General features: G+C 43.3%; 1 protein-coding gene and 1 long non-coding RNA gene across 2 annotated transcripts in view; one reads left to right on the top strand and one right to left on the bottom strand.

Moving 5' to 3' along the window:
* Positions 1-27,460, top strand: part of PRKCB (protein kinase C beta) — a 348,363-nt gene that overhangs the window by 295,485 nt on the left and 25,418 nt on the right. The window contains exon 8 of the mRNA XM_089682410.1: positions 1,901-1,997. Coding sequence (XP_089538536.1) covers positions 1,901-1,997 — 97 coding nt within the window. The remainder of the gene's footprint in view (positions 1-1,900; positions 1,998-27,460) is intronic.
* Positions 6,479-7,885, bottom strand: LOC149458278 (uncharacterized). The gene is made up of 2 exons (XR_016313474.1): positions 7,641-7,885; positions 6,479-6,798 (listed from the first exon to the last, which is right to left on the bottom strand). It is a non-coding gene; the product is annotated as an uncharacterized LOC149458278 (long non-coding RNA).

Below are 27,460 nucleotides of genomic sequence, written 5' to 3'. Positions count from 1 at the left end.
CTCTATAGTGGTGGTTCACATCTCCCCTCCAAAAAGCTTGAAGCTCAAAAACATTTTGGAGCTACTTTTGAAGCTTGATCCAGGCAGATCGGTGCTTTTTTTTTAAAGCAGCTGAAAGCAGAAACACATAGCAACAAATGCTGTAACAGATTTTGAAATATATTGAATACCGCCAAAATTGTAGTATTTCAAATATATGTCAATATATTTGGGAAGAATATTTTTAAAATATATTTCAAATATATTGTTCTTCCATGTGTGCAGTAGCTCTGCAGGAGAGTTTCCTCCATCAACACTGAGTGTGTTGATGGGGAAATCGAGCAATTTTCTTTCCTTTCACCCCTGGTGGATGGAAAGAAAATTGCATAATCTATGGCCTGTTTTACAGTTTCTTTTGTAATGCGGCCGTGGCTCTGGTTTTAGTAGCAGAACTCTGTTCTCTGTGATTGTATCAGCACAACCAGGCCTGTTTAAAGTGTCAATGGAGGTAGTGATAGAGATTCAGTTCCTGCATCCTTTTCAAGCCAAACTCTCGTCAAAGATGGGGATTCCCACTGCTGTTTGCACTTCTGCTTGTTACCTGTTGGCCATGCAGATCCTCTGTCTTCAGAGTCACTAGCCCAGGAGAAGTATGCAGATCAAGATTTCTGATTTTGCTTTCTTGTTCTAGTTCAGTATTGGAGCCAGAGACATCCAGGCAGTTCGCTTTATCGGGAGGTCAGGAGTGGCTGCCTCTATGCTTTTCTTAGTATAGATTTCCTTTCAGATCTTACTCCGGCCTAGTTTTGAACCAAAAAGCCTGCAGAGCCGTTTAGATAATGGTCTGTCTGAAACAGTTGATCTACTTGCTTGACTACAGAAGAGCAGATATCCGTTGACCTAGGAACAGCAGGATTTTTAATCATTGTGCTGTGTTTTTCCGCTGCAGTGGTCTTTTAATCTTGTCCAACACCGTCTTCCAAATTTTCATATCCTGTTCAGCTCCACGACGCATAAACGCAGTTATCGGCCATGTCTCCAGGAAATCATTGTACTCCATTGTAGTCCAGGCTTGTCATCATACACGAGCCTGTCTAGTCTTTTCTTCTCCTTCCTGTCCCATCAGTCTCCAGGCCACAAAGAACAATATAAGGGCATGCTTGTCCTTTAACCACGCTGGTTTTAATATTTTTACGAAAGAGCTGGAGATATATTTGTGGTCTTCTTATTATCCATTATTTTTCTTCATTTGTTAGACACCAACATTTTATACAAACTTGGTTTCTTTATTTCAGGTACTTATATAGCGCCATCAATTTACGCAGAGCTTTACATATATATTGTTACATTCACATCACTCCCTAACCCTCAAGGGGCGTACAATCTAAGGTTTTATCAGATATATCTCAACGGCTACTTTTTAAAGAAGAACCTGCAAATGTAATATTTTAATCTTTGGCCACCATTTATAAGCAGCACTGGTGTACCAGTGGATGAAGTGGCCCCAGGTGATTGCTGGAGTTGCATGCGCACATGCACATTGGCATTTTTTGTAAGAGAGAGGAAGCCAACAACTGGGTCAGTTATCCTGTTTATGTCCATTCCTAATGTAAATAAAATGTATTTCTTTTCAAAGACATGCTGGTAGGTTAATTGGATCCTGTCTAAATTGTCCCTAGTATGTGTATGTATGAATGTGAGTTAGGAACCTTAGATTGTACGCCCCTTGAGGGTTAGGGACTGATGTGAATGTACAATATATATGTAAAGTGCTGCGTAAATTGACGGCGCTATATAAGTACCTGAAATAAATAAATGTGAGAGATTGTATGTCAGGACCAGAAGTGAAATAAATCTTTTGTCTGTTAAATGTCACTTTCCCACTATTATTGTTATATTCTTTGAATCAAATTCTTTTAAGGTTCAAGTTACTGAGCCAGGAAGAAGGGGAGTATTTCAATGTGCCCGTGCCACCTGAGGGAGAGGAAGGAAATGAAGAGCTTCGGCAAAAATTTGAGGTACCAATTGTTTTCAGAAATATAAGTACACAGTTGTTAGGATAACCAAGTCACAGGGGCGTCCCTAGGGTTGGTGTTACCCGGTGCGATAACACTCGGTGTCACCCCTCCGACGATCCCCGCAGGATGGATCGGATCTGTAGATTGAGCATAATGGATCGGAGTCCAATCCATTATGCTCCCCAATCCGCAGATCCGATCCATCCTGCGGGGATCGTCGGCTTGCAAGCTGTACGGGGTTAACTGATCTCTCCAAGAGCTTCACGAAAAGGTAAGTTTTAAAGCAAGCCAACGATCCCCGCAGGATGGATCGGATCTGCGGATTGGGGAACATAATGGATCAGATTCCGATCCATCATGCTCAATCCGCAGATCCGGTCCATCCTGCAGGGATCGTTGGCTTGCTTTAAAACGTACCTTTTCATGGAGTGGGTCCGGTGTCACCCTGTGTGATAGGTGTCACCTGGTGCGTCGCGCACCCCCCGCACCTGCCTAGGGACGCCACTGCCAAGTCATTATAGTATTTTGTAGTCACATCAAAACTTTTTACTGTCTGATCACCTCCGCTTAAATCATGCAATTCCCAAGGACACTGTTTATGGAGCACAGACTACAGTGTCACCCAGTCTTTCCCTCACTGAGTAGCCAGTGCTAGCACATCCACAGCCTGGCCAAAATTGCAGCTATTGGGGGTTGGAAATTAAAGCTGAAGTGTAATGTACACCTATAATAACCCCTACCCCCAAAATCCTCATCGGGTCTGTCTGTTAGCCTTTTGCTCTGAATTTGGTGGAAGACACTGGCAAGCTTCTGTAAGCATCTTTCATGTAGCACGCTTCTTTCAAGAGTGTTCTATTAGGCTAGGTTCATACTTGCGGGCGAGGGAATTGCGCCTGTTCCTGCACCCGCAGCTGAATTGCACTGCTCTTGTGAAATGCGCGTGGCTGCCATTCATTCTGAATGGCACTCCCACGCATCTTAGCCCACAGCACGTTTGCAGGTGTGCGAACTGCAGGGAAACTTCTTGACCATGCAGTTTCCTTCCAGCTGTGTTTTTAAAAAGGTGCATGTATCTTTTTCATATGGGAAACATGGCACAGCAGCCCCATGTTTGAGTAAACACTGGCCACATGGCCCCCAATAGTGTGAACCAAGCCTTAAAGAAGACATCCCTGGCATCTCTTTAGACATGCATGCTGCTTGATTTTCTTGAGTATGCATGTCTAAAGGGACAGCAGGAATGTGTTCTTTCATATAATGCTTGGGGCCTAAATGATTGAAGGTAGAAAAGCTAGTAGCTGTGAGAGGTAAATGATTGAAGGTAGAAAGGCTAGTAGCTGTGAGAGGTAAATGATTGAAGGTAGAAAAGCGAGTAGCTGTGAGAGGTGGGCAATGACTGTATATAGAGTACATATAACTAACATATACATATAACTAAAAGTGTGCGTTGCTATCAGTCCATGAATAAGTGCAATTATATCACAGTAATGCAAACATAACATTAATATATCAAGTAAGAAGTCCAAAATCCATAATCACAATGCCACAGTGACCACTGAATAATGTGCTTGTGTGTAAGAACACAATATTAGTCCACAGTACCCCCCCCCCCCCCCCCCCGGTGACACTCCAAACTGCTCTTCAACGACCTCAATATTAGAATGAAGTCAGAAAGTGTGTGAGTCCCCTCCAGGGATAATCACAAGACAATAGACTCCATTTATTGGTTTCCACAGGTAAGCAGCTCACCAGGGCTTCTCATTCACTCACACGGTACGGTCAGTCAGTGCTTACTGACATATTTATTCTAAAAACACTCACATATGTAAACTCTTAGCGCATATATAAACTAAATCAAAGCTGCCACATCCTCATAAAAAGCTGAGCTCAGCACTCGGGTTCAATCCACACCTGTCCCACTAATGTTAGCGGGCCCCCCTACTTTCCAAGATTGGTGGTAGCATGATGACGTCACTAGTAAGAGCTCTGCCCCTTCTCGCATGCCGTCTGGCATGACTTTCTGTGTTGAAGTCCAGCATTGGACAATACACGTGAAGGAGCGGAGTTCTTACTGGTGACGTCCTCACGCTACGATCAAGCTTGGAGAGCAGGGGAAGCCGACCAACCGCAGTGGGACAGGTGTGGATTGCACCCAGTGAGCGCTGAGCTTGGCTTTTTGTGTGGATGTGGCAGCTTTTATATTGTCTGTACTGTATGTGTGCTAGAGAGTTAACATGTGAGTGTTTTTATGCCTACATTTTTACAATAAAGATGTCAGCAAGCACTATGAGAGGCTTCATCTTTATATGTACCGTTTGAGTGGATGGGAAGCATTGATGAGCTGCTTACCTGTGGAGACCAATAGAAGAGCCCATTATCTTCTGATTATCCCTGAAGGTGACTCGTGCACTGACTTCATTCTAATACCGAGATTGTTGCTGCAAGGTGAGCAGTGTAGAGCAGGGCTGCTGTTAGAAACCACGGGGCCCCCATACAGCCAAAATCACAGGGCCCCCACTCCGCCCCCCCCCCCCAAAAAACACAGCTTACTATGCTTTAGTTATGAATGAACACAGTGAGTGGTCGGTACTGATTACTCATTGTGTTCATTCAGGAAAGGAAGGTAAATGGGACATATTTACCGGACCCTTCCCACACTCTCCATCCTGAAGGATCCTGCTGTGTGCTTGCTGCTTACCTGTGGAGACCAATAGAAGAGCCCATTATCTTCTGATTATCCCTGAAGCTGCTGTTAGAAACCACGGGGGCCCCCATACAGCCAAAATCACAGGGCCCCCACTCCGCTCCCCAAAAAAATCACAGCTTACTTTGCTTTAGTTATGAATGAGCACAGTGAGTGGTCAGTACTGATTGCTCATTGTGTTCATTCTGGAAAAGAAGTTAAATGTGACATAATTACTGGACCCTTCCCACACTCTCCATCCTGAAGGATCCTGCTGTGTGCTTGCTGCTGCCGGTGGGAAGGAGAGGAGGGAAGCCGGCAGCACTGCAGGGATGGGGGCACACTGGGGTACCTGGGCAGCAGGAGAAAACATATATTGCACGGGGAGGGTGATGGGAGCTGTGCGGGGCAATTACTGGAAATGATCCCCTGTATGGTTCTCTCTGCAGCAGCTGAAAGCCAGCAGGAGGGAGAGGAGAAGAAGCCAGCATTCAGCTGCTGCAGAGAGCGCCATACAGGGGATCGGTTTCAGTAACTGCCCCCCCACCGTGCCGATCACCCTCCCTGCCCACATCTGATTCACCCAGCGGTCTGGGTCCCCCTGCTGCCCTGGAGGACTGGTGGTACCCCCTTATGCATGCCCTGGTTTGGACTGTCTCAGGACAGGAGTGCACCATATGAGCAATGAATCGCCACGAGAGGAGTGCGTTTTCACCGTATGCACTGTGGACTAGTATTGTGGTCTAATACAGGAGCACATGTTTCAGTGGTCACTGTAATTGTGGGTTTTGGACTTACTACTAGATGTATTTAACCCTTTGGCGCCGACGTAACACAAATATGTGGTCTCACAGAACTGGGCTTTTTTCCGCTGGGACGCATATTTGCGTACTTGTCTTTGTGCTGGGGGGGCGCCGTACAGCGTGCTCCCAGCACAAAGACCGTGGTGTCACTGAGAGCCCCGGGTCCCGTTCTAACGATTGGGACCCAGGACTCCCGATTCCGGGTCACATGATCGTTGTGATAGCCTCTGATTTGGCTATCACAGTGATCAGTCACTGTGCAGCCCAGCCCCCTTGCTTTTTTCTCTCTATGAATGGAGAAGATAAATACATTGTATCTCTCTAGCTCCTGGCATAGAGAGAAAAAAAAATGTTTGTAAAAAAGAAAAAAGAAAGATAAATATTATAAAAAATAAAGAAAAAATACCTAGATCAAGGTTTGATCTAGTTTAGTGCCAAGGTTAGTGTTTGGGGCAAGGTCAGGGTCAAAGGTCAGGATTTAAAAAAAATTGGTGTCAGTGTGTTTTCGGTAAAAAAACAAAAAAAAACAAAACAACACTAAATGTGCACTATTGTTTCTGGGCTGTACTACGGGTACAGACAACAAATAACATACACATATATGGTATCTTTGCGATCGTCAAGAGCTGGAGAATGTATTTTGGGTTGTTCTTTCCTGGTAGGTTATGGTAGTAACAAGAAACACACAGCTAAATAAAAAAAATTATATATATTTTTTTTCTGCTATTTTGGGCCAGTTTTCCTTTGATAATGAAAAAAAAACAGCAGCTGTCCATTACCATTTACCACCAAATGAAAGCCCAATTTTTGTCCTGAAAAAAACGCGGTATAATCCACCTGGATGTACAAAGTAGTTGTTCTGATATGTGCGGTTTTACTAACACATGTCAACGTTGCACAATTGTGCTTAGGCATTTAGATTTGTTTTACCCTTAGGTGTGAAGGGGTTAAGTTGATGTTTGTATCATCAGGATATATTCACACGTACTCGTAGATCGGTAGCGCTGCATTTATTTAGTTACATGTTGGACACCAGGTACGGCGATAACACAAGCAGTGTAGCGGGCCGCCATTTTTATAACCGTTTTTGGATTTACGCCCTTGGATTATAATATTGGTTCAGAAGGTTGCGCAGGCTGAGTTCTGGTTCTCTAACAACTGTATGGATCAGGAGGAGACGGGATTGATGAATGTCTGAAGTTGTTATAGACCGGAATTGAAGGCCGATTCAGGAGAGCTGCTGCAGCTTCAAAGAGTTCTATCACGGAGATTCAAGATTGCAGGGAGAGATCCGCTTCAGCACAGTACACGCCCGCTACAAAGGTGGGAAAACAGAAAGCTGGAGTTTAGGTTTAAAGAAAGAATAAATGCACAGAAATAAGTGTCTAATAGATTTTTTTTACAAAAAAAATCACAGGTGTGAGATAATAGAGGGGCTGTCATTGCTGACCTGATAACACGTGTGCGATATTCACGGTATTTGGGAGACCGCAACCTCTGCAGTACCAGCCATGTGGCAGTAATGGAAAATAATGCACCTAAAGAATGACATCCCTTGCTTACTAAAGGGACTGGAGGGGCCATTGACCTCTATGTATGGAGCAAGCTCATGCACAGTACTGCAGAAATCGCTGGTCCCTAGAAGGGTAGAGGACTCCCCTAAATACTGCCTGGTAGAGAGGATGGTGGGGGGCAGTTCTGGCATTTTTTTTCGAATGATCGTTAAAGCGGAGCTCCAGTCCCCCTAATACAGTGGTTCTCAACCTTTGGGGGTCGAACGACCCTTTCACAGGGGTCGCCTAAGACCATTGGAAAACACATATTTCTGATGTTTAAAGAGCAGCTGCTGTGTAGAAAGCAGCTGCTGTGTTGAAAGCAGCTACTCTGTTGAAAGCAGCTACTGTGTTGAAAGCAGCAGTATTGGAGGTAAAATGACACTCATGAATTATAATTACTGGGTAAATAATTTTATGGTTGGGGGTCACCACAACATGAGGAACTGTATTAAAGGGTCACGGCATTAGGAAGCTTGAGAACCACTGCCCTAATACATTTTTGTTCAAAGCAGATCCACGATGACCTTTCAGATCGCATTAACAATTGGAATAATTCAATAGTAAAAGCATTGTAATTACTTAGAAATTCTTAAACATTTACCAGGATCTTGGAAGCAGGCAGGCACCATGATGGCTGTGGGCATCTGAAGCCCACAGGTATTTATTTACTGGAATCGTGCTGCTGGCTATCCCGGCACATTGTTCTTGCATGTGCAGTACAGACACTGCTCGGCGCGACGCGTGCAGTACAGGTTGCCAAAACAATGGTTGAAACACCTCCGATTCGCGTCATTTCCGGTTTCCAAGTCCCACGATTACAGGAAACTAAAGGTCTCCTGGGATATAGGAAAGGACATCACCTAGGCGGTCGAAACCGGAACTGCAGGCTTGCAGTGGATTAACCACTTCCAGTCCGGACACTCTCACCCCCTTCCTGCCCAGGCCAATTTTCAGCTTTCAGCACTATCACACTTTGAATGACAATTGCGCGGTCATGCAACACTGTACCCATATGAATTTTTTAGCATTTGTTTGAGACAGATAAAGCTTTATTTTGGTGGTATTTATTCACCACTGGGATTTTTTTTTTTTTTTGCTATGTAAATTTAAATGTCCAACAATTTTGAAAAGTGTTTTTCTTATAAAATTTTGCAAATAAATAGTATTTCATCATAAATCTTGGCCAACATTTATTCCATTATATTTTTATTAAAAAATAAATAACCTAAATTAGTTTATAACCACAAATGATAATTTTTAAACATTTCTTTAATTTTTTTATATTTTTTATTAATATATTTTTTTTTTTTACATACTGTCACCCTAGCAGTACAGTGTCACCATGGTGACACTGTACTACTTGTGGGGGATGATGAAGTTTTTTTTTTTTTTTTTACACTGAATACTTTTACACCCATAAAGGATGTAAAAGCAGTCATTTCTCCTTCTCTCTGGCTGCATTCTTACAGCCATTGAGAACTATTTAGTGATCTGTGATTGCTCACAGCTTGTCACATGGTACAAGGCTGTTGTGAATAGCCTTGTACCATGTGACCTCTGTGATCATTCACAGATTTCACACATAGTAAGCAATGATGTCACAAGTGACATCTTGCTTACTACTCTGCATGTGATCACTGATTGGCCAATCAGTGATCACATGATCGGGACCGCGTGCAGCTAGCTAGGTTATGCTGCAGTGCAAAGAGCATGCTGATAGGAGAAGGCGGTAGAGTGACAGAGTTGAAGTGATTTGTAAAGGCAGATTTTTTTTTTTTTTATAATAAACATGTCATACATATCTGCTTTGTGGAGTGGTTTTGCACAGAACAGCCTTGATCCTCCTCTTTTTGGGTCCTTTGCCAGCGCTCCTGGCCCCTCCCTTCTGCCAAGTTCCCCCACAGCAAGCAGCTTCCTATGGGGGCACCTGAGCGGGCTTGCTCCCAAGCCACTGCTCTGTGTGTCTATTCACACAGATGCGACTTGGCCCACCCCCCACTTTCTCCTCATTGGTTCACTGGCTGTAAGTGACTCCTGCTGCTATCTCAACCAATGAGAAGGGAGAGACCCGGGACAGCCGAGGGTCTTGTTCACATCACTGGATGGAAATGTGGCTCAGGTAGGTATTGGGGAGGCTGCTGCACACAGAAGGTTTTTTACCTTCATGCATAGAATGTATGAAGGTAAAAAGCCTTCAGCCATTACAACCACTTTGAGCTCATCGGAGTGCAGCATCTCCTTTAATTGTCCCACCACAGAATGGGAGTGGGGAGGAGACCTGTCAGTGAAACTATAGCCGAGAAAGATCTGATCCCCAACTGTGCTGTGTAAAGCTGAAGCAGTAATCAACCCAAAAGCAAACATTTATTATATTGCAGCTTACCAATTCTTAGATGTGATGATTGTATTTGTTTTCTTTTTTAGGCTTTCTTTCTTCTATTTTCATCTAGTGATTTAGCCAGCTGTTTTTCAGACATTCAAGTGCTCCAGGAGAAAGTATCAGTTTCCATGGCTGAGACAAACCATGTAACACTGTAACTGCGTAAAAGTGTCAGCTGGAGGTTTTCAATTTTTCAGCGTATCTAAATCTGCTAGTACAGTGGTCGGCAAGCCGCGGCTCGCGAGCCACATGCGGCTCCTTACACGCTTTAATGCGGCTCTTGTGTGCCGGGCGCCCACTCCCCTCCCTCCTCTCGGGCGGCAGGGACTCTGCAGCGTGATCCAAAAAAAAAACAGCCAGGGCAGCGCACTCAAATGCAATGATTGGCCAGTCTCGCTGCCACTCACGTCCTGATAGCCAGTGATTGGCTGTCAGGATGTGTGTAGGCGGGGCAGCGTGACGAACGTGAGAGGAGCTAGGCTCCTCTCACAGTCCGCCCTGAAGACCGGAATGGCGCGGGAACATGGCGAGAGGAACGCGCGGAGCAAAGGTAAGTGAATTGACACAGGGGGGACTTGGCTTACTACTTGCTACTTACTTACTACTACTATATGAGGGATGAATTAATATGGGGGATGAATTACTATATGGGGGATGAATTACTATAGGGGGGATGAATTACTATATGGGGGATGAATTACTATAGGGGGGATGAATTACTATAGGGGGGATGAATTACTATAGGGGGGATGAATTACTATATGGGGGGATGAATTACTATATGGGGGGATGAATTACTATTTGGGGGGATGAATTACTATATGGGGGGATGAATTACTATATGGGGGGATGAATTACTATATGGGGGATGAATTACTTTGGGCGATGAATTACTTTGGGGGATGAATTACTATATGGGGGATGAATTACTATATGGGGGATGAATTACTATAAAAACTTATTGAAACTAAAAACAGTGTACCATCCTATGTATTTTCAGTTTTAAAAATGTGGCTCTCAAAATAAATTTCAATCGTGGTTTTGGCGAGATTTGGCTCAGTTGAATAAAAAGGTTGCCCACCACTGTGCTAGTACATCTAACACTTCTCTTCCCCCAGATTAACAATACTGCTGTCCAAAGGTGCCCCCGTGCTCCTCCATGTGCACTCTAATACAGGATGTGTGTTCAGTGGGGTACACTATTAACCACTTGCCTACCGGGCACTTATACCCCCTTCATGTCCAGGCCAATTTCCAGCTTTCAGCGCTGTCACACTTTGAATGACAATTGCGCGGTCATGCAACACTGTACCCATATGCAATTTTTATCATTTTTTTGTAACAGAGCTTTTTTTTGGTGGTATTTAATCACCTCTGGGTTTTGATGGGCATTGACAGGCATCATTGATGGGCACTGAAAGGCAGCACTCATATATGGCACTGATAGGCTGCACTGGCGGGCGGCACTGGCTGGCACTGAGGGGCGGCACTGGCTGGCACTGAGGGGCGGCACTGAAAGGCAGCTCAGATGGGCACGGATATGTGGCATTGATGTGCACTGGTAGGCACTGATAGGTGACACTGAAAGGCAGTTCAGATGGGCACGGATATGTGGCATTGATGTGCACTGGTAGGCACTGATATGTGGCATTGATGTGGCACCGGGCACTGGCAGGTGGCATGGATGAGCACTGACAACTGGCACTGCTGGACACTGACAGGTGGTACTGCTGGGGCTACACTAATCAGCAGGGCACACTGATCATCAGTGCACATGTCCCCTCTGAGGGATGCCGATTACCAGCTCTCCTCTCCTCTCGAGGTGTCAGCGTGACAGCTCGTGGGGAGAGAAATGCCGATAACCGACACTTCCTTATTTACATGAGATCAGCTGTGATTGGTTGGACACAGCTGATCACATGACCGAGCCGACATCTTCGGCTCTTTCCGTTGATCTGTGATCCTCTGTATCCGAAGGACACAGCACACCACCGATCGCCGCGCTCCCGGAGCCACGCATTTGCAGTTAGAATGAGACGACGTCATTGTACTATATGGCGGGCGGGAGGTGGTTAAACTGATCAGCTTTTATTTATTCGTGTTAAACCTTTATCCCAAAAGGAAAAAAAAACTGTGTGCTGTAACGGATTTATAAAGTATGAACTGGAGTTTGTCTTCAGTTTGTTATTCAAATCTTCTAATACATTTAACACTCCCATCCTACCCCCCTCAGACTGACCAGGCTGTTGTGTCCTAGCTCATTCCTCCAGAGTGGTGTCTCACTAATACAGAATATGTGTTACTATTGGCCAGATCACCAGGTGAAAACAGAGATGAAAGCCTAAAAAAAAAGAAAACTAAACAGCCACCACATCTAATAATTGTTACGCTACAATATAATACATTTTTTATTTTGGTTTTAATACCGCTTAAAGCGGTGCTCCACCCAAAAGGGGAAGTTCCGCTTTAATGACCAGTCCCCCACTCTCCATTAAGTATTGGCACTTTTGGGGGGGGAGCAGGTACCCAAAAATTGACAGGTACCCGCTCCCACTTCCGCTGCGATCACCTAGGCCAGGGGTAGGCAACCTGCTGCTCTCCAGCTGTTGCAGGACTCCACCCAGAAGGGGAAGTTCTACTTTAATGACCAGTCCCCCGCTCTCCGTTAAGGATTGGCACCTTTGGCGGGGGGGGGGAGCAAGTACCCAAAAATTGACAGGTACCCGCTCTTACTTCCGCTGCGATCACCTAGGCCAGGGGTAGGCAACCTGCGGCTCTCCAGCTGTTGCAGGACTACAAGTTCCATCATGCCTCTGTAAGTCGTAGCTGTAACTGTCAATTTTGCAGTGTCTCATGGGAAATGTAGTTCCACAACAGCTAGAGAGCCGCAGGTTGCCTACCCCTGACCTAGGCAATCGGAAACAGCAGTTGTCCTCCCCCCTCCCACCCCGTTGTGTTCTGGGACACGTGACAGGTCCCAGAATACTATGGGACCATTCAGAAAGCGCAGCACTACTTGCGCATGCGCAGTGGGCACTCTGCTGTGAAGCCGCATGCCGTCAGAGCCAAGTGCCCACACAAGATGCTGGCACTGGGAACACAGGGCGGCCAAGGACAGGTGAGTGGCTGCTTTTTAAAAGTTTTTGTTGTTTCTGACTTTTTTTTTTTTTACATTTTCACTGGAACTCCGCTTTAAGTACTGGATGGACAGACATATAAATTGTTTTGGCAGGTAAAAAGGCTCCCATATATGTATTGTATCTGTTTGGAGTTCAGTACAGGTCAACAGCAGGACATTCTATTCTGGACACTGCGGCAGGCTTGTGGTTCTGCAGGGCCATGGCGTGTCTTACACCCAGTGCCGGCTGAATTGAGTCTGATGGATATCAATATTTGATTACGTCTCATCTATTTCGGGAACAGTCCTCCTGCCGCCCCTCCTAGAGGTCACAGGCCGGTAGCGAGAGTGCAGCTGGAGGTAGCCTGTCAATCTCTTCCTCCTGATGAGTTTATTTTCCATTGATTTATTTGCGTGGCTGCTGGAACCCGCTCATCATTTCGGCTGCGTCTCCCAGCTGTGTCCACCCGCTCATCTGCCCAAGAGATGGGGGTCAGGAGGGGAACAGTGAATCCGAAACTGAATGGTGTCACTGGAATGTTTGCCGTGCATAGAGTCTCACAACGGCCTTGTATAGTTCTGTGGAAGGAGGAAGGATACTGACCACGTTTTTAGATTTCCTCCGTAACAATGTCTCTTGAGGACACGAGTGAATCGAGGGCAAAAGATGTTTAATAGGTTCAGTGATAATGACGGATGTTTTTATTCTGAAATGCCGTGTGTCGGGAATATTTGAAGTGTTCCCATGGTAACCAGATGCTTTGAGAATTCAGACAAAGTCTAATTCTCTCCCCATTGTTGGAGGCGCAAGTTGGTCTTCACGCTTCATCTTCAGGCAGTTACCAGGGAGACATTCCTGTACATTGGCGGCAAAGATTTTACCACTTCAGAAAGTGCACGGTGTGAACCTTCTAATGTCTTCGTCAGTAGAAAAAACATTATTCATGGCTAATAAAGCTTTTAGTCTTTAAAATGAAACTGCATTCACTATAATCCTCCTAACCGCCAGGAGATAGAAAACGTCGGCTTCTTACATTGCTTGAATGACCTGACACATACCTTGTACAGCATGCCAAGAGCTCCGAACTCTGAGAGCAGTCATTCAAATCTCAACCAGCTCCTGTAGTCCAAGGTACAGGCATGCCCACTTCCAGCTCCTCAACATCATTATTGGCCCTTGTCACGGGGGGTACTGTCATCTTTTTTGAGAGGTAATAAACTGTTACACTTAAACAGCATGTTGGCACCTAACATATCTGATTTAACCACTTCCAAGTCCGGACACTCTCACCCCCTTCCTGTCCAGGCCAATTTTCAGCTTTCAGTGCTATCACACTTTAAATGACAATTGCGCGGTCATGCAACACTGTACCCATATGAATTTTTTAGCGGGTTTTTTTTTTAGATAGATAAAACTTTATTTTGGTGGTATTTATTCACCACTGGGATTTTTATTTTTTTTTTTGCTATATAAATGAAAAAGTCCAAAAATTTTGAAAGTGTTTTTCTTATAAAATTTTGCAAATAAATCTTTCTTCATAAATCTTTGCCAAAATGTATTCAGTTATCTTTTTAGAAAAAAAAATAACCCCAATTAGTTTATAACCAAAAATTATACTTTTTCTAAAAAAAATTTTTACATTTGTATTTTATTTTTTTATATTATTGTGTTTTTTTTTTTTGTACATACTGTCACCCTAGCAGTACAGTGTCACCATAGTGACACTGTACTACTTGTAGGGGGTGATGATTTTTTTTTTTTTTACACTGATTGCTTTTACACTCATAAAGGCTGTAAAAGCAATCATTTCTCCTTCTCTCTGGCTGCATTCTTGCAGCCATTGAGAAATACTGTGTGAGCTGTGATTGGTCACAGCTTGTCACATGGTACAAGGCTGTTGTGAATAGCCTTGTACCATGTGATCTCTGTCATCATTCACAGATTTCACACGTAATAAGCAATGATTTCAGAAGTGACATCTTGCTTACTGCTCTTCATGTGATCACTGATTGGCCAATCAGTGATCACATGATCAGGACCTCACACAGAGGTCCCGTACAACGATCGGTGCGCACTGGATCGCGGTCCTGCATGCTCCCAGGGAGCGCACACGAAGAGGGGAGGCCATTTATAAATGGCCACCTGCCCCTGCACTGCTCCCATCCGGCCGTTTATATACATGGGTAATAAAAAGGACGTAATATGAGCGACATAGGTCAGAGGGACAGGAAGAGCAGAGTGAAGAGACAGGACAGTCCCCACTTGCAGAATCTGCTCTAAAAGGGGACCCCGGATGGTGACACGCCTGAGACACGTATATGAAATTTGAAGTATTTAACCCAAGTTGCAATTGGAAGGTGTATGACCCTGTCCCTATCTTGGCAATTGATGACCGCTATCCAATACTACAGGATAAATCTTACATGCGTTTTTTGACGCACTTCTGGTGAGTGCGCAATTCTTACCCCAGATTCACCCTGTGATACACAGAATCTTATCCCACGCACCTACTAGGATCTGTTGGATCCCCACGTTTGACCTTATTTTGGGACTTTTCATCTCACTCAATTTCACCACAGTGTGATTTGACATTTGCACTTTATTTATAATATGTTATGTATGCCATTTTTGCTATTATAGCGCTGCACCTTATATATGTTTTTTATATATTTATATTTATATGTGTTTATATACATGGGCCAGACGGGAAGTGGTTAAAGAAGAACTCTGGGATAGGCAAAAAAATCACCCATTAGTAGACTCCCTACACAAAATACTAAACCATTTAATACAATTTTGAAAATCTTACCATTTAGGAGAAAAGTCTAATTGAATTTTCATGACCTCATCTCTGTAATTCAAAAGATAACAGCATCTGCTCTGCCAAGGAGGAGGTGTAACAGCAGAGATTACATCATATCCTCTGCTCTGTCTTCAGTAAAAGGAAACTACACATCCCATCAACCACAAGGAATTGTAGTGAATGTGGGCGGGTACATTAGACCTGTACATGTTGAATGTACTGTATCTGAGAGTCTCAGTCCGCCCACCACTGCAAGTGGGGCTGAATTACATCTCTGCTTCCTGGAGGAAGAACTACAGAAGGGATGTGCCAAGACCAGTGGTTGGGGTAATAGAAGGCATAGAAGCCATCGGTCTTACAAACAGGAAACCAAAGAGAATTACTGATTTGATTTGAAAGTGAATAGGTAGGAAATCCGCAACAAGGACAATTGTTGAACAAAGACATTTTTGCCCAGAGTTCTGCTTTAACAATGATTGACTGGTTCCAATACCTATGATGAGACACTGGAGGTAGTAGGCCCAAGCTTTTGGCACAGGAAATGGCCACGTTTTTAGCTCCATGAGATTTAGCATTCTACTGTAGAGATGGAGGTATAGGCAGTTTTTTTTGTTTTCTTTTTTTTTGGTTGGGGGGGGGGGGGGTCGTTGCTTTTCCTTATAAAGTAAAGGAGGTGAAAGGAAAGTGTTGACTCATTATACAACTTTAATATATTGCAGCTTACCAATCATTAGATGTGGTGGCTGTATTACTTTTGGGGTTTTTTAGGCTTTTTCCCCTCTATTTTCACCTGGTGATCTGTCCAATACAGCCTGGTACACACTATAAGAAAATCGGGCAAACGATCGTCCTATTTTCCTAGTTGTTTCACAACGAACCCAGGGATGGTACTCATACGAAAATTCTTGAACGACAAAGGCTTTTTTTTCTTTTTTCCCGTTTGACTGAGAAACGTTGTAGCGTAGATTGTTTGTTTCTGATCATGCGCAAGCTTTCGTATCTTATTTTTCTCATGCAAAAACAGTACACATTGAACGACAATCGTTCATTCTGTTCACGTACAAGAACATTTTTTGGAGTTTGTCCTTTTGGAAATATTTCATTTGGAATCAGATGTTGAAAGTTGTGTATACCCTATACAAAAATCAAATGATCGGTCCTGGTGCAGAATTTTTCCTCTGATTTTCTCATTGTGTGTACGCCACATAACACACCTCCTGTACTAGAGTGCCCCCACTCTGGATGGTGGACCACAGGGGGCACCTTTGGACAGCAGTATTGTTAATATGAAGGAAGCGAAGTGTTAGATTTATTAGCAGATTTAGATACACAAAAAAATTGAAAACCTCCAGCCAAACTCCAGCTGACACTTTTTTGGCAATTACAGTGTTAAGTGGTTTGTCCTATCTCTGTAAGTGATGCACTATACTGGAGAGCTTATTCTTTTGAAAAACAACACTTACTGGTTGGAAAAAGAGCCTAAAAAGAAAACTATTCCATCCGTCACATCTAAGGATTGGTAAGCTGCTGTATATTCAATGTTTGCTTTACACCCCGTTCACATTGGATGCCATTTGCATGCCAGGCGACTTCCAAATCATATGCCAAGTCAACCGTCTTGTCTGCTATTAGAGCGGTCATATCTGTGCGCTTCTGACTTGGTCATAGCCGTACCGATTTCTAAAGTAGTACACGCACTACTTTTGTTGCAATTTGCATAGACATCTGTGTCAGATGTCTTGCAAATCGTAACTGAAATCGGCAGGTCACCTGATTTTGAAATCGTGCGACTTCACTGTAAGTCGCATGATTTCAAAATTGGCTTTGATGTGACCGGGGACTTAGGGCTTTATCACTTTAAAGAAGAATTCCAGGTGTGGTATTTTCATACATCCAGGTTGGACCAATGTAATGATGCATATACTATACCTGTGGGTTCCCTATGGAACACGGGTGTCAAACTGGCGGCCCTCCAGCTATTGCCAAACTAAAAGTCTCATGAGGCATTGCAAGATTGACAGTTACAAGCATGACTCCCAAAGGCAGAGGCATGATGGGACTTGTAGTTTCGCAACAGCTGGAGGGCCGAAGGTCGAAGCTGGAAATCGCTGTATCACCCCCGGTTCACATATTTGCGGCTGTGCCCGTGAATGGACTCCCGTGCCCTGTGACACGCAGGGAAAGAAGTCCCTGCACTTCTTCTGAAAACGCAGCCCACATGGGAACCTCGGTTCCCAGTAAGGTTGCTTTTTCCAGTGCGGGTGGCGTGCCATTAGAACTAATGGCACCCGCCTGCGGGTCCACGTTTCTCTCTGTGGGTGGTGCGACTGCACAGATTTTCGTGCAGATCCGCAGCGGCACCACCCACACAGATGTGAATATGTGCTAGACCAGTGGTCGGCAAGCCGCGGCTCGCGAGCCACATGCGGCTCTTTACCCACTCTAATGCGGCTCTTCTGTGTGCCGGGCGCCTGCTCCCCTCCCTCCTCTCGGTCGGCCGCTCCCCTGCCTCCTCTCGGTTGGCAGCCCCAAAAGTCCGCGCGGACCTTTTAATCCGGCCCGCGGATGTGGCTGTCAGGATGTGTGTAGGCGGGGCAGCGTGCTATATACTATATGAGGGATGAATTACTTTATGAGGGATGAATTACTATATGGGGGATGAATTACTATATGAGGGATGAAATACTATATGAGGGATGAAATACTATATGGGGGGATGAAATACTATATGAGGGATGAATTACTATATGGGGGGATGAAATACTATATGGGGGGATGAAATACTATATGGGGGGATGAAATACTATATGAGGGATGAAATACTATATGAGGGATGAAATACTATATGGGGGGATGAAATACTATATGGGGGATGAATTACTATATGAGGGATAAAATACTATATGAGGGATGAAATACTATATGGGGGGATGAAATACTATATGAGGGATGAAATACTATATGAGGGATGAATTACTATATGAGGGATGAAATACTATATGGGGGGATGAAATACTATATGGGGGATGAATTACTATATGAGGGATGAAATACTATATGGGGGGATGAAATACTATATGGGGGGATGAAATACTATATGAGGGATGAAATACTATATGGGGGGATGAAATACTATATGGGGGGATGAAATACTATATGGGGGGATGAAATACTATATGGGGGGATGAAATACTATATGAGGGATGAATTACTATATGAGGGATGAAATACTATATGGGGGGATGAAATACTATATGAGGGATGAAATACTATATGGGGGATGAAATACTATACGGGGGATGAATTACTATACGGGGGATGAATTACTATGGGGGATGAATTACTATATGGGGGATGAATTACTATGGGGGATGAATTACTATATGGGGGATGAATTACTATATGGGGGATGAATTACTATATGGGGGATGAATTACTATATGGGAGATGTATTTTCAGTTTTAAAAATGTGGCTCTCAAAATAAATTTCAATCATGGTTTTGGCGAGATTTGGCTCAGTTGAAAAAAAAGGTTGCCCACCACTGTGCTAGACAATATGACAATAACAATATACACAATAATATTATATAATAATTAATAACACAATAATAGACAATAACAATATGGGTTAGACAATGCTATTCAAGTGATTGCAACTATTTTTTTTTTTTTTTCCTCTGCTGAGTGGCAAGGAAGGGTGCCAACATGGCCAACAATGGAGCAAAATTCAGTAGGAAACCAAGCAAAATTTGCTGTGTGCCCAGCTTTATTTGCAGAATTACCAGATGTAAAAAAAAAAAAAGCCTGGAAAAAACACCATAATTAGGACTAGTAAGCTGCAAAATATTACATTTTTGTATTTTAAGGTTTTACATATTCTTTGAAGAAGAAAATAAGGCGGGTTGGCAAATTAGTTGTGGAGTTAGTTATGTTATGCTAGGCATACTGTCTCTGCTAAAGTTGGAAGATAGAAACCTAAACAAAAAGTGTTGTCACACGGAATATCCTGCACAGCCACCTAGAATTTAGCGAGGATGGGGAAATCAAAAGGTTAGTACATTCCAAATTCTCTGGACTCCTAAAACAGTGGCTTTATCCATGTTTGAACTGTGTATTCTTCTTGCCAGAGGTGTTCTTAAATAGAGAGGTGAACTCTGTGCATTGGGCTGTCCCGGTTTTCTGGCTGTAGAGCAGAATGCCAGGAATTCCCTGCCTGCAAGAGAAGGTTGGTGCATTACTTTGGATTTCCAGGGCCTGTCACTAGTCATCACAAATGGATATTTCATTCTGGAGAAGGTGCAGCTAGGGACTCCACTCTGCAGCTTGTCAGATCGCACTCGCTTCTCAGTTTCTCCCCGTCTCCAATCCCCAGGAACATTATTTAAGCAGCAGCCTCCCGGCGCCTCGTCAGATGATGGGTGTTTGAAGTTCCCTTTTCGGTCTTGATAAGTAAAAGAAAAAGGAGAAAAAAAAAACACAGAGCCCTCGTCTTTGTTAAACAACTCTAGAGGCATTCTTTTGTTGAAGTTCTGCCTGGCACATTTGAGGCTTCCAAACTAATTTGTCTTCATGAAACCAAACAGCTACTTGTGACTTGCAGGCTCGCTTGGTATAAAAGCGGAATGTGCCTTTTGAAAAAAGGGAATCAAAGCAGACAGAGGCCTGGGTTTCCTTCCACCCTAAAGTGTCATTAAAAGGGAACGAGGAAGCTGGAGCGTTTTTGTGACATCCAGAATTATAGAGCGAGCTTTTCTTGTTTTAGAATTATCTCGCTGCAGTTTTCGTAGGAATTGATTTTTTTTTTTTTTTTTTAGTACCCGTAATTCCATTCTGTTACACAAAAGAGACATTTTCTTAGATGTTTAAGAAAAAGAAAATGGTAATTACAGCCTAAGTTGAACTTTATAACTTTATTTATAGCTGTGACATATTGGCTCTCCATACTTGGTATGCCTGATTTAAATGGTATCTAAACCAAAGAACAAAAATATAATATTTCTATTAACCAGTTCTTAGACATGGGGGTTGCATTAGTTTTCTTTTTTTTTGTTTCTGACTACGAGCATTTTCTGCAAGCACAAATATCAGATGTTCATGGCAGAAATGCATTGTGCTTTCCACTTCCTATGAGCTAAACTAAAAGTGCAAGCAGTGTTACCTTCCATCTATAATCTACTTTTTTCTATTGAAGAACACAGGAAGTTTTTTAAGTTTGGGTTATACAGTTGCCTACGGGAGGCAAGCAAAAACCATAAACTAGTCCGGGATAACCCATCCTACTTCCAGCAGGCTTCTTTTTTTTTTGTTAGTGTTCCATATTCTAGACTGGCCCAGACAGAGGTGGTACGCAGACCTGGTAAGATTCATGATGGATGCCCCATTGGCTTTATCAGATTGTCAGGATCTTCTGTCTCAAGGACCCAAGTTACCATCCTGCTTCACGGTTGCTGGCTTTAATGGCCTTTGTAGGAGATGAGCATCTCTGAATTTGTGGTTTCTACGATGCTAAAAGTTAGGAAGGCTACTTTTCTTAAGGTATATCACTGGATATGGCAGGCATGCTTCAATTGTTTTGAGGTTCCATCATGGAATTTTCTCAATAGGACAAGTCTTCTCCTTCCTGCAGGTGGATCTGAACCAGCATTTAGTTCTCAGCATTATCAAGGATCAGGTTTCTGCACTTTTTGTTGTTGTTATTATTATTTTTATACAGGATTTATATAGCACCAACAGTTTGCTCAGCGTTTTACGGGAGACAATACAGTTCAATACAAGAGGGTTAGGAGGGCCCTGCTCCTTGGAGCTTACAATCTAATGCTCCAGAACATTGATCCTTCTTGCCTTGATTAGGAACTTTGTGCAAGGAGTCTCCCATGTAGCTCCCCCTGTTCATTCTCATGTGATCCTGTGGGATCTGAATGTGGTTTTCTCTTCGCTTCAGAAACCACAATTTGAACCAATTAAAGACATTCTTCTCTCTGTCACCCACAAGGTTGTGTTTCTTGAAGCTATCGTCTCAGTAAGGCCTGAGCTGGTAGCTTTATCCTGAAAGGAACCCTTTCTGCTTTTGCCAAAAGACAAGGTTGGCTCAGGACATTTTTCTTGCCCAAGATAGTTTGTCTTTCACCTTAATCAGGACTTGGAATCTTCCAATCCTGTCTGGTTTCAGTGCACCAAAAAGAAATTTCCCTCAATTATCTGGATGTGGTTTGATCTGTGAGAGTCTCTCTCAACCACTGCCTCTTTTAGAAAGACAAGACTCCCTTTTTCTCACTCCAGATGGTCCCTTAAAGTGTATCTAAGCCCAAAATGAAAAATATAATATATTGCAGCTTACTAGTCCTTGGTGTGGTGACTACATTTGTTTTTCTTTTTTCAAGCTTCCTTTGCTTTATTATTACCTGGCAATCCTGCAAATGTGCCTGTGACGTGGCGAAGATCTACAGTACCCGTAATTGACTATATGCCGCGCCTTACAGGTTGTCAAGTTAGAATTGCTTATGAATGATGGCTCTAGAATTATTGCTAACGCTCACATTTGCGGTGAAACCTCACTTGTGGCACATTCACTGTTTACATACACCTGCGCATCCTACACGTGCATTTGCATGTGTGTGCAAGGCGATGGGGTTGCTTTTTAATTCTTTTTTTTTTTTGTTAATTTTATTTAAAAAATTTTTTTCATTTTTTTAAAAATAAAAGCGACTCAAATTACTTTTAAATGGTACCAAGCTGCTGCAGCTGTAATCTTATTGTAACCACTTGTGTTCCAGGCTGTTTATAAACGTCCTGTGGACGGCAAGCAGTTAATGCTCATGTAATGGAGAGGAATACTTGCCTTATTTCTGAATCTGACAGGGGCAGGCATTGTTTGCTTCTGCTTCAGCCCTGACATCATCACATACAATGCAGGGCCAGCAAAGACATTATTTTTATGTTCATATTAATAAGAAAAGACAATCAGTTTTTAAGAAAACTCTAAATTGTAGCAATTGTAAGCTAAACACTCAAGGTACAATCCACAATACCCCACTGCAAATAATAAAATATATAAAGTGTAGCACAATAGCTATATGGAAAAGTTCATCAAACGTTCTATATGAACAAAAGAATCCCGTGATTCGCAATGCGTGATGATATTCAAACATCCAAGAGTGAAGGGGCTCTGTCCCACCGCCAAAGGAAATCGAGGCCGCTCACCTTACTGACATGACCCCTGATTCAACAGAAAAGTCATATCAAACTTTTCCCTTAGGGATCAATATACAGGTGGAATCTTCACCCTCCTCCAGATGATAGCGATGTATCCGTCAAAATATGCAATCATAAAAGCAAGACAAACATAGTGCTCTGTTTGCCAAAACGTCCTAAGAAATGTAATAAAACTGCACTTACACAAAGCGGCACTGAATAGTGCAAAAAAACAGCGTGCGTAGTAACAAGGCGTGGCCCCTCCTCCTCTACACATTACGTCCCTCTGACGAAGTCCCATAGGAAGTAACGCATACGGGAGGAGGGGCCACGCCGTTGACGTCACCCGCAGCTTTCTCCGTTGCCATGATGTTGTATCCGACTCTTTGCATTGCACTTGGTGATGTAAGGCTTGGATGCAGCTGCTCGGCCATGGAAACCCATTCCATGAAACTCTCTACGTACTGTTGTGATGATCTGAAGGCCACACAAAGTTTGGAGGTCCTTAGCTATTGACTGCAGACAGCGACTTCTGCGCACTGTGTGCTTCAGCATGCGCTGACCCCGCTCTGTCATTTTACGTGGCCTACCACTTGGTGGATGAGTTGCTGTTGTTCCCAGTTGCTCCCACTTTGTTATAATACCACTAACAGGTGACCGTGGAATATTTAGCAGCAAGGAAATGTCACGGATGGACTTATTGCACAGGTGACAACTTATCACTGTACCACGCTTGGCGTCACTGAGCTCCTGAGAGCGATCCATTCTTTCACAAATGTTTGCAGAAGCAGTCTGCATGCCTAGGTGATGATTTTATACACCTGTGGCCATGGAGGGGATTGGAACACCTGAATTCAATGATTTGGAGAGGCGTCTCAATGCTTTTGGCCATATAGTGTATATGGAGTTCAACTTACTTTAACTCTTTTAAGGCAGTTGATCCAGTAGATAGTAAACCCATACTGGTGGTTCTCTGTACTCATCAAAGCTCTGCAAAATTTGTCCATGTTTTAAAAATAAATAAAATACAAAAATCGGCAAGGAAATTTTAGCATCTTTTGCTAATTTGAATTTATATAATGCGGGTTAAAATGTTACCCTGCCATTAAACAAGCCTTAGATTTCATCAGGCCGGCTGCTGTCAAACGCAACGGTGGCTTTTTAAACGTGATCTGCAGGTGACCTTGAAACGTGGGTGCAAACAGCTTTGCAATAACCAATTAGCCAGAGCTGTGACTGGGAGATTGCTCAGGAGCCTGTTATCTGTGAGCTGTGAGCGACCAACAAATTGAAGCGCTCGGAATCAGGCTAATGGAATTTCATGGCACACTGAATCCTCTCCTGCCTCCTCCTGCCTTCACAATATGGCTAAACTTCTGAAAAATTAAAATGGAACTAAGCAGGACTCTGCCGTGTCCACGGCCCTGAGATGGCCGATTACATCCCCATGGAGGCAATTAAAGGTGCGCAGTGGGGGGCTGAAAACTTCCAAAGAAGTGCTTGCATTTCAAAGAAACACGGCAGGTTGGAAAAATATCAGTGTTAATGCTTATTTGTGTGATAGAGTTGCTTATTTCTGTTCTAAAGCTAGTAAAGCTGTAACACTTTCATGATGGAAGATGAGTGCTTCCAAAGACTCTTGGTCCTATTTTAAGGATCGTTTTTATGGAAGGAATATTCCGGATGCTATTGAGTGATGTGGTTTTTTTTAGCTCCAGGATATTGGCATTGGACTGTTAACCCTCATTCACACTATTCCACACGCTGCAGGCTGGTTGCGTGTGCAGGAAGCGCACCTGTTCCCGCATCACGTTTCTCTTGCGAGACTCACAGGGGGTGCCATTTATTCTCAATGGCAACCCCACGCATTTCATTCCGCAGCACCATGCGGTTTCCCTGCAGATGCATTTTGGAAAAGGTGCATGCACCTTTCATTGCGTGAAACACAGGCACAGCAAGCCCGCACTAGTGTGAACAGGGCCTTAGATTAGGGTTCTAATTGGTAGACTTTAGGAGGTTAAAGCTACCCTGTCGTTGGGATACCTGTATTTAAACAACACTTTAAAATACATGTCTAATGCTAATAAGTACCCACACTGTGAAATTCAGTCTTGGCTCTTATGCATAGCTAGAAGCACCATTTAGGGTGGATCTTGGGTATCCAACACTTGCCTGCTGCTTATGACTCTCCACTGTGTGCTGTGGTTTACCCTGCCAGCCTCTGTAATTACTGTGCTTCTTCAGAACTGCAGGTACACACCAGTGGTGTAGCATTTGGCATTTGGAACCACAGCACATGATGGGGAGATGCATACATTCGACATACCTGGAAGTGTCGGATAGTGAAGATTCTAGTGGTGTTTCTACATATGCAAAGGCTGGATTCATCAGCGACAGTACTGGTACATTCTTTACAGAGGAACTTCTCCTAAAATCTAACACTTTTTTTGTCCGCCTAGGTGATCTGAGTGGAAGCTCCTTCCCCTCTCTCCACCCAGCCCCAAACTCTTGGGACACGTCACAGGTCCCTGGAAGCTCTGAGTTCATTCACAATGCGGCTCCCCCGTGTGCAGTGGGAAGCCAGTGGGAAAGTCACAATGTATATGAGAAACCCTCAGCACAATGGACCTCCTAAAAAACAAATATTGCTGCTAGCATGTCAAAGTAGGAAGTCACAATGTATATGAGAAACCCTCAGCACAATGGACCTCCTATAAAACAAGTATTGCTGCTAGCATGCCAAAGTAGGAAGTCACAATGTACTGTATATGAGAAACCCTTAGCACAATGGACCTCCTATAAAACAAGTATTGCTGCTAGCATGTCAAAGTAGGAAGTCACAATCTATATGAGAAACCTTCAGCACAATGGACCTCCTATAAAACAAGTATTGCTGCTAGCATGTCAAAGAAGGAAAGTCACAGCCGGCTTCACACACTCAAGTAGACTGCGCCAAGGACCCAAAGATCAAGATCCAGCTCGAGTGAGGATAGCGCTGGATCACTGGACTGATAAGTGTCTCTATATTAAAAGTCTACAGCTTACAGTATTTGTAGCTGCTGACTTTTAATTTATTTTTGAAAAATGTCCAAAGATCCTAAATACTCTGTGTGTTTCTTTAAAATACTTGCATCCCAATGCAGTTTTTCTCAGCACAAGTTTCCTTTAAAGAGATTCTGCCACCTATTTAGAAATGTGCAGGCAAAAACACATAAAATAAAATATTGTAAATGCTTATTTACAGCATTTTTTCTTTCCATAAATTATATTTTATTCTCTTGCAATGTGCCTTTGATAGAAGTTTTGACTATATACTTCAGGAAGAGTCAGTTTCCCCGAGCACTGTCCCCTTCCTCCAGCCATGTCACAGTCGCCTTATTTTCCTTGAGTGTCAGATTTCCCCCTATGTTAGCCCAGCCTCTCCATCCCTTCCTTCACCTACGTACATAACCTTTTATGATGCTGGCAGGGCGAAGAAGAATACTATAGAGTCGTCGCTTGAGTGATGACTATGGGTCTGCCATCCAAGATGGCAGTGCCCAGCAGCACTCAGATGTTGGATGTCTACACAAGGAGGCTTTTACAGGTTAATAGCATAGGTTATTTATGCATGTACATTTTATGCGTAGATTTTTGCTGAAATGGCGACAGGGCCATGTACAATGCAAAGACTCATGGAAACCATAGATGTTTGCCTTCAAAGTAAACCAAAAAAAAGTCACAAAGTACACCATGCATGTAAATAGGCTATGGTGAAAGAAGTCTTTCCGTGACTCCTTTTGCTTCATACTTGTTCTAGGAAGTGACTTAGTAAGTAGAGTAACCCCTTGACGCTGATGTAACACAAATATGTGGCCTCACTGAACTGGGCTTTTTTCCGTGGGGCCACATATTTGCGTACCTGTTTTTGTGCTGGGAGCACGCCGCACGACGCGCTCCCAGCACAAAGGCCGTCACTGAACGTACCAGGTCCCGTTCTAACGATCGGGACCCAGGACTCCCGATTCCAGGTCACATGATCTCTGTGATAGCCTCTGATTGGTTATCACAGTGACCAGTCACTTTACAGCCCAGCCCCCTTGTTTTTTTTTCTCTCTATGAATGGAGGAGAGAGATGCATTGTATCTCTAATGCCTGGCATAGAGGGAATTTTTTTTTTTTTTTTTTAAATAAGTAAATATTAAACAATACAATAAAAAATACCTAGATCAAGGTTTGATCTAGTTCAGTGCCAGGGTTAGTGTTTGGGTCAGGGTCAAAGGTCAGGATTTTTTTTTTTTTTTTTAATTTGGTGTCAGTGTGTTTTAGGTAAAAAAAAAAAAAAAAGACAAAAACAAAATGCGCACTATTGGCTCTGGGCTGTACTACGGGTACAAACAACATACACATATATGGTATCACTGCGATCGTCAAGAGCTGGAGAATTTATTTTGGATTGTTTTATGGTGGTAGTAACAAGAAACACACAGCTAAATAAAAAAAATATATTTTTGTTTTACTATTTTGGGCCAGTTTTCCTTTGATCATAGGTATTGTCTGTTGATTATAGATGTAAATTACATTTTCTTAATCATACATCATAGGATACGAGAGGTTATTCGTAGGGCTCTTTCACACCACGTGAACGATGGCGTGTTTGCAGCCCTTAGCCTGTCTTTGCTGTGCTGAACCTGTTCTGCTCTCAGGGAGTCATTGCACCTGTTTAGGAACCAGAAAGGTTTCAAGGTTGTTATTCCAACTTTTTCATGGCGCCCAAGCCAAATGGTGATGTGTGGCCCATTCTGGATCCAAAGCACTTGAGCAAGTTTCTGCATGATCAAAAGTTCTAAATGGAATCTGGTGCCAGTGATTGCTTCTCTTAGTCAGGGGGACTTTCTGGTCTTGGTGTGCCGCAAGTATGCCTACCTCAACATCCCAATTTTTCTGCC

Source organism: Staurois parvus, unplaced genomic scaffold (assembly GCF_062004578.1).
Source record: "Staurois parvus isolate SC_StPar_1 unplaced genomic scaffold, SC_StPar_1.0 ptg000289l, whole genome shotgun sequence".
NCBI lineage: Eukaryota > Metazoa > Chordata > Amphibia > Anura > Ranidae > Staurois > Staurois parvus.
Note: the sequence above shows the minus strand (reverse complement) of the source record. Positions and strands in the feature narration are given on the sequence as shown.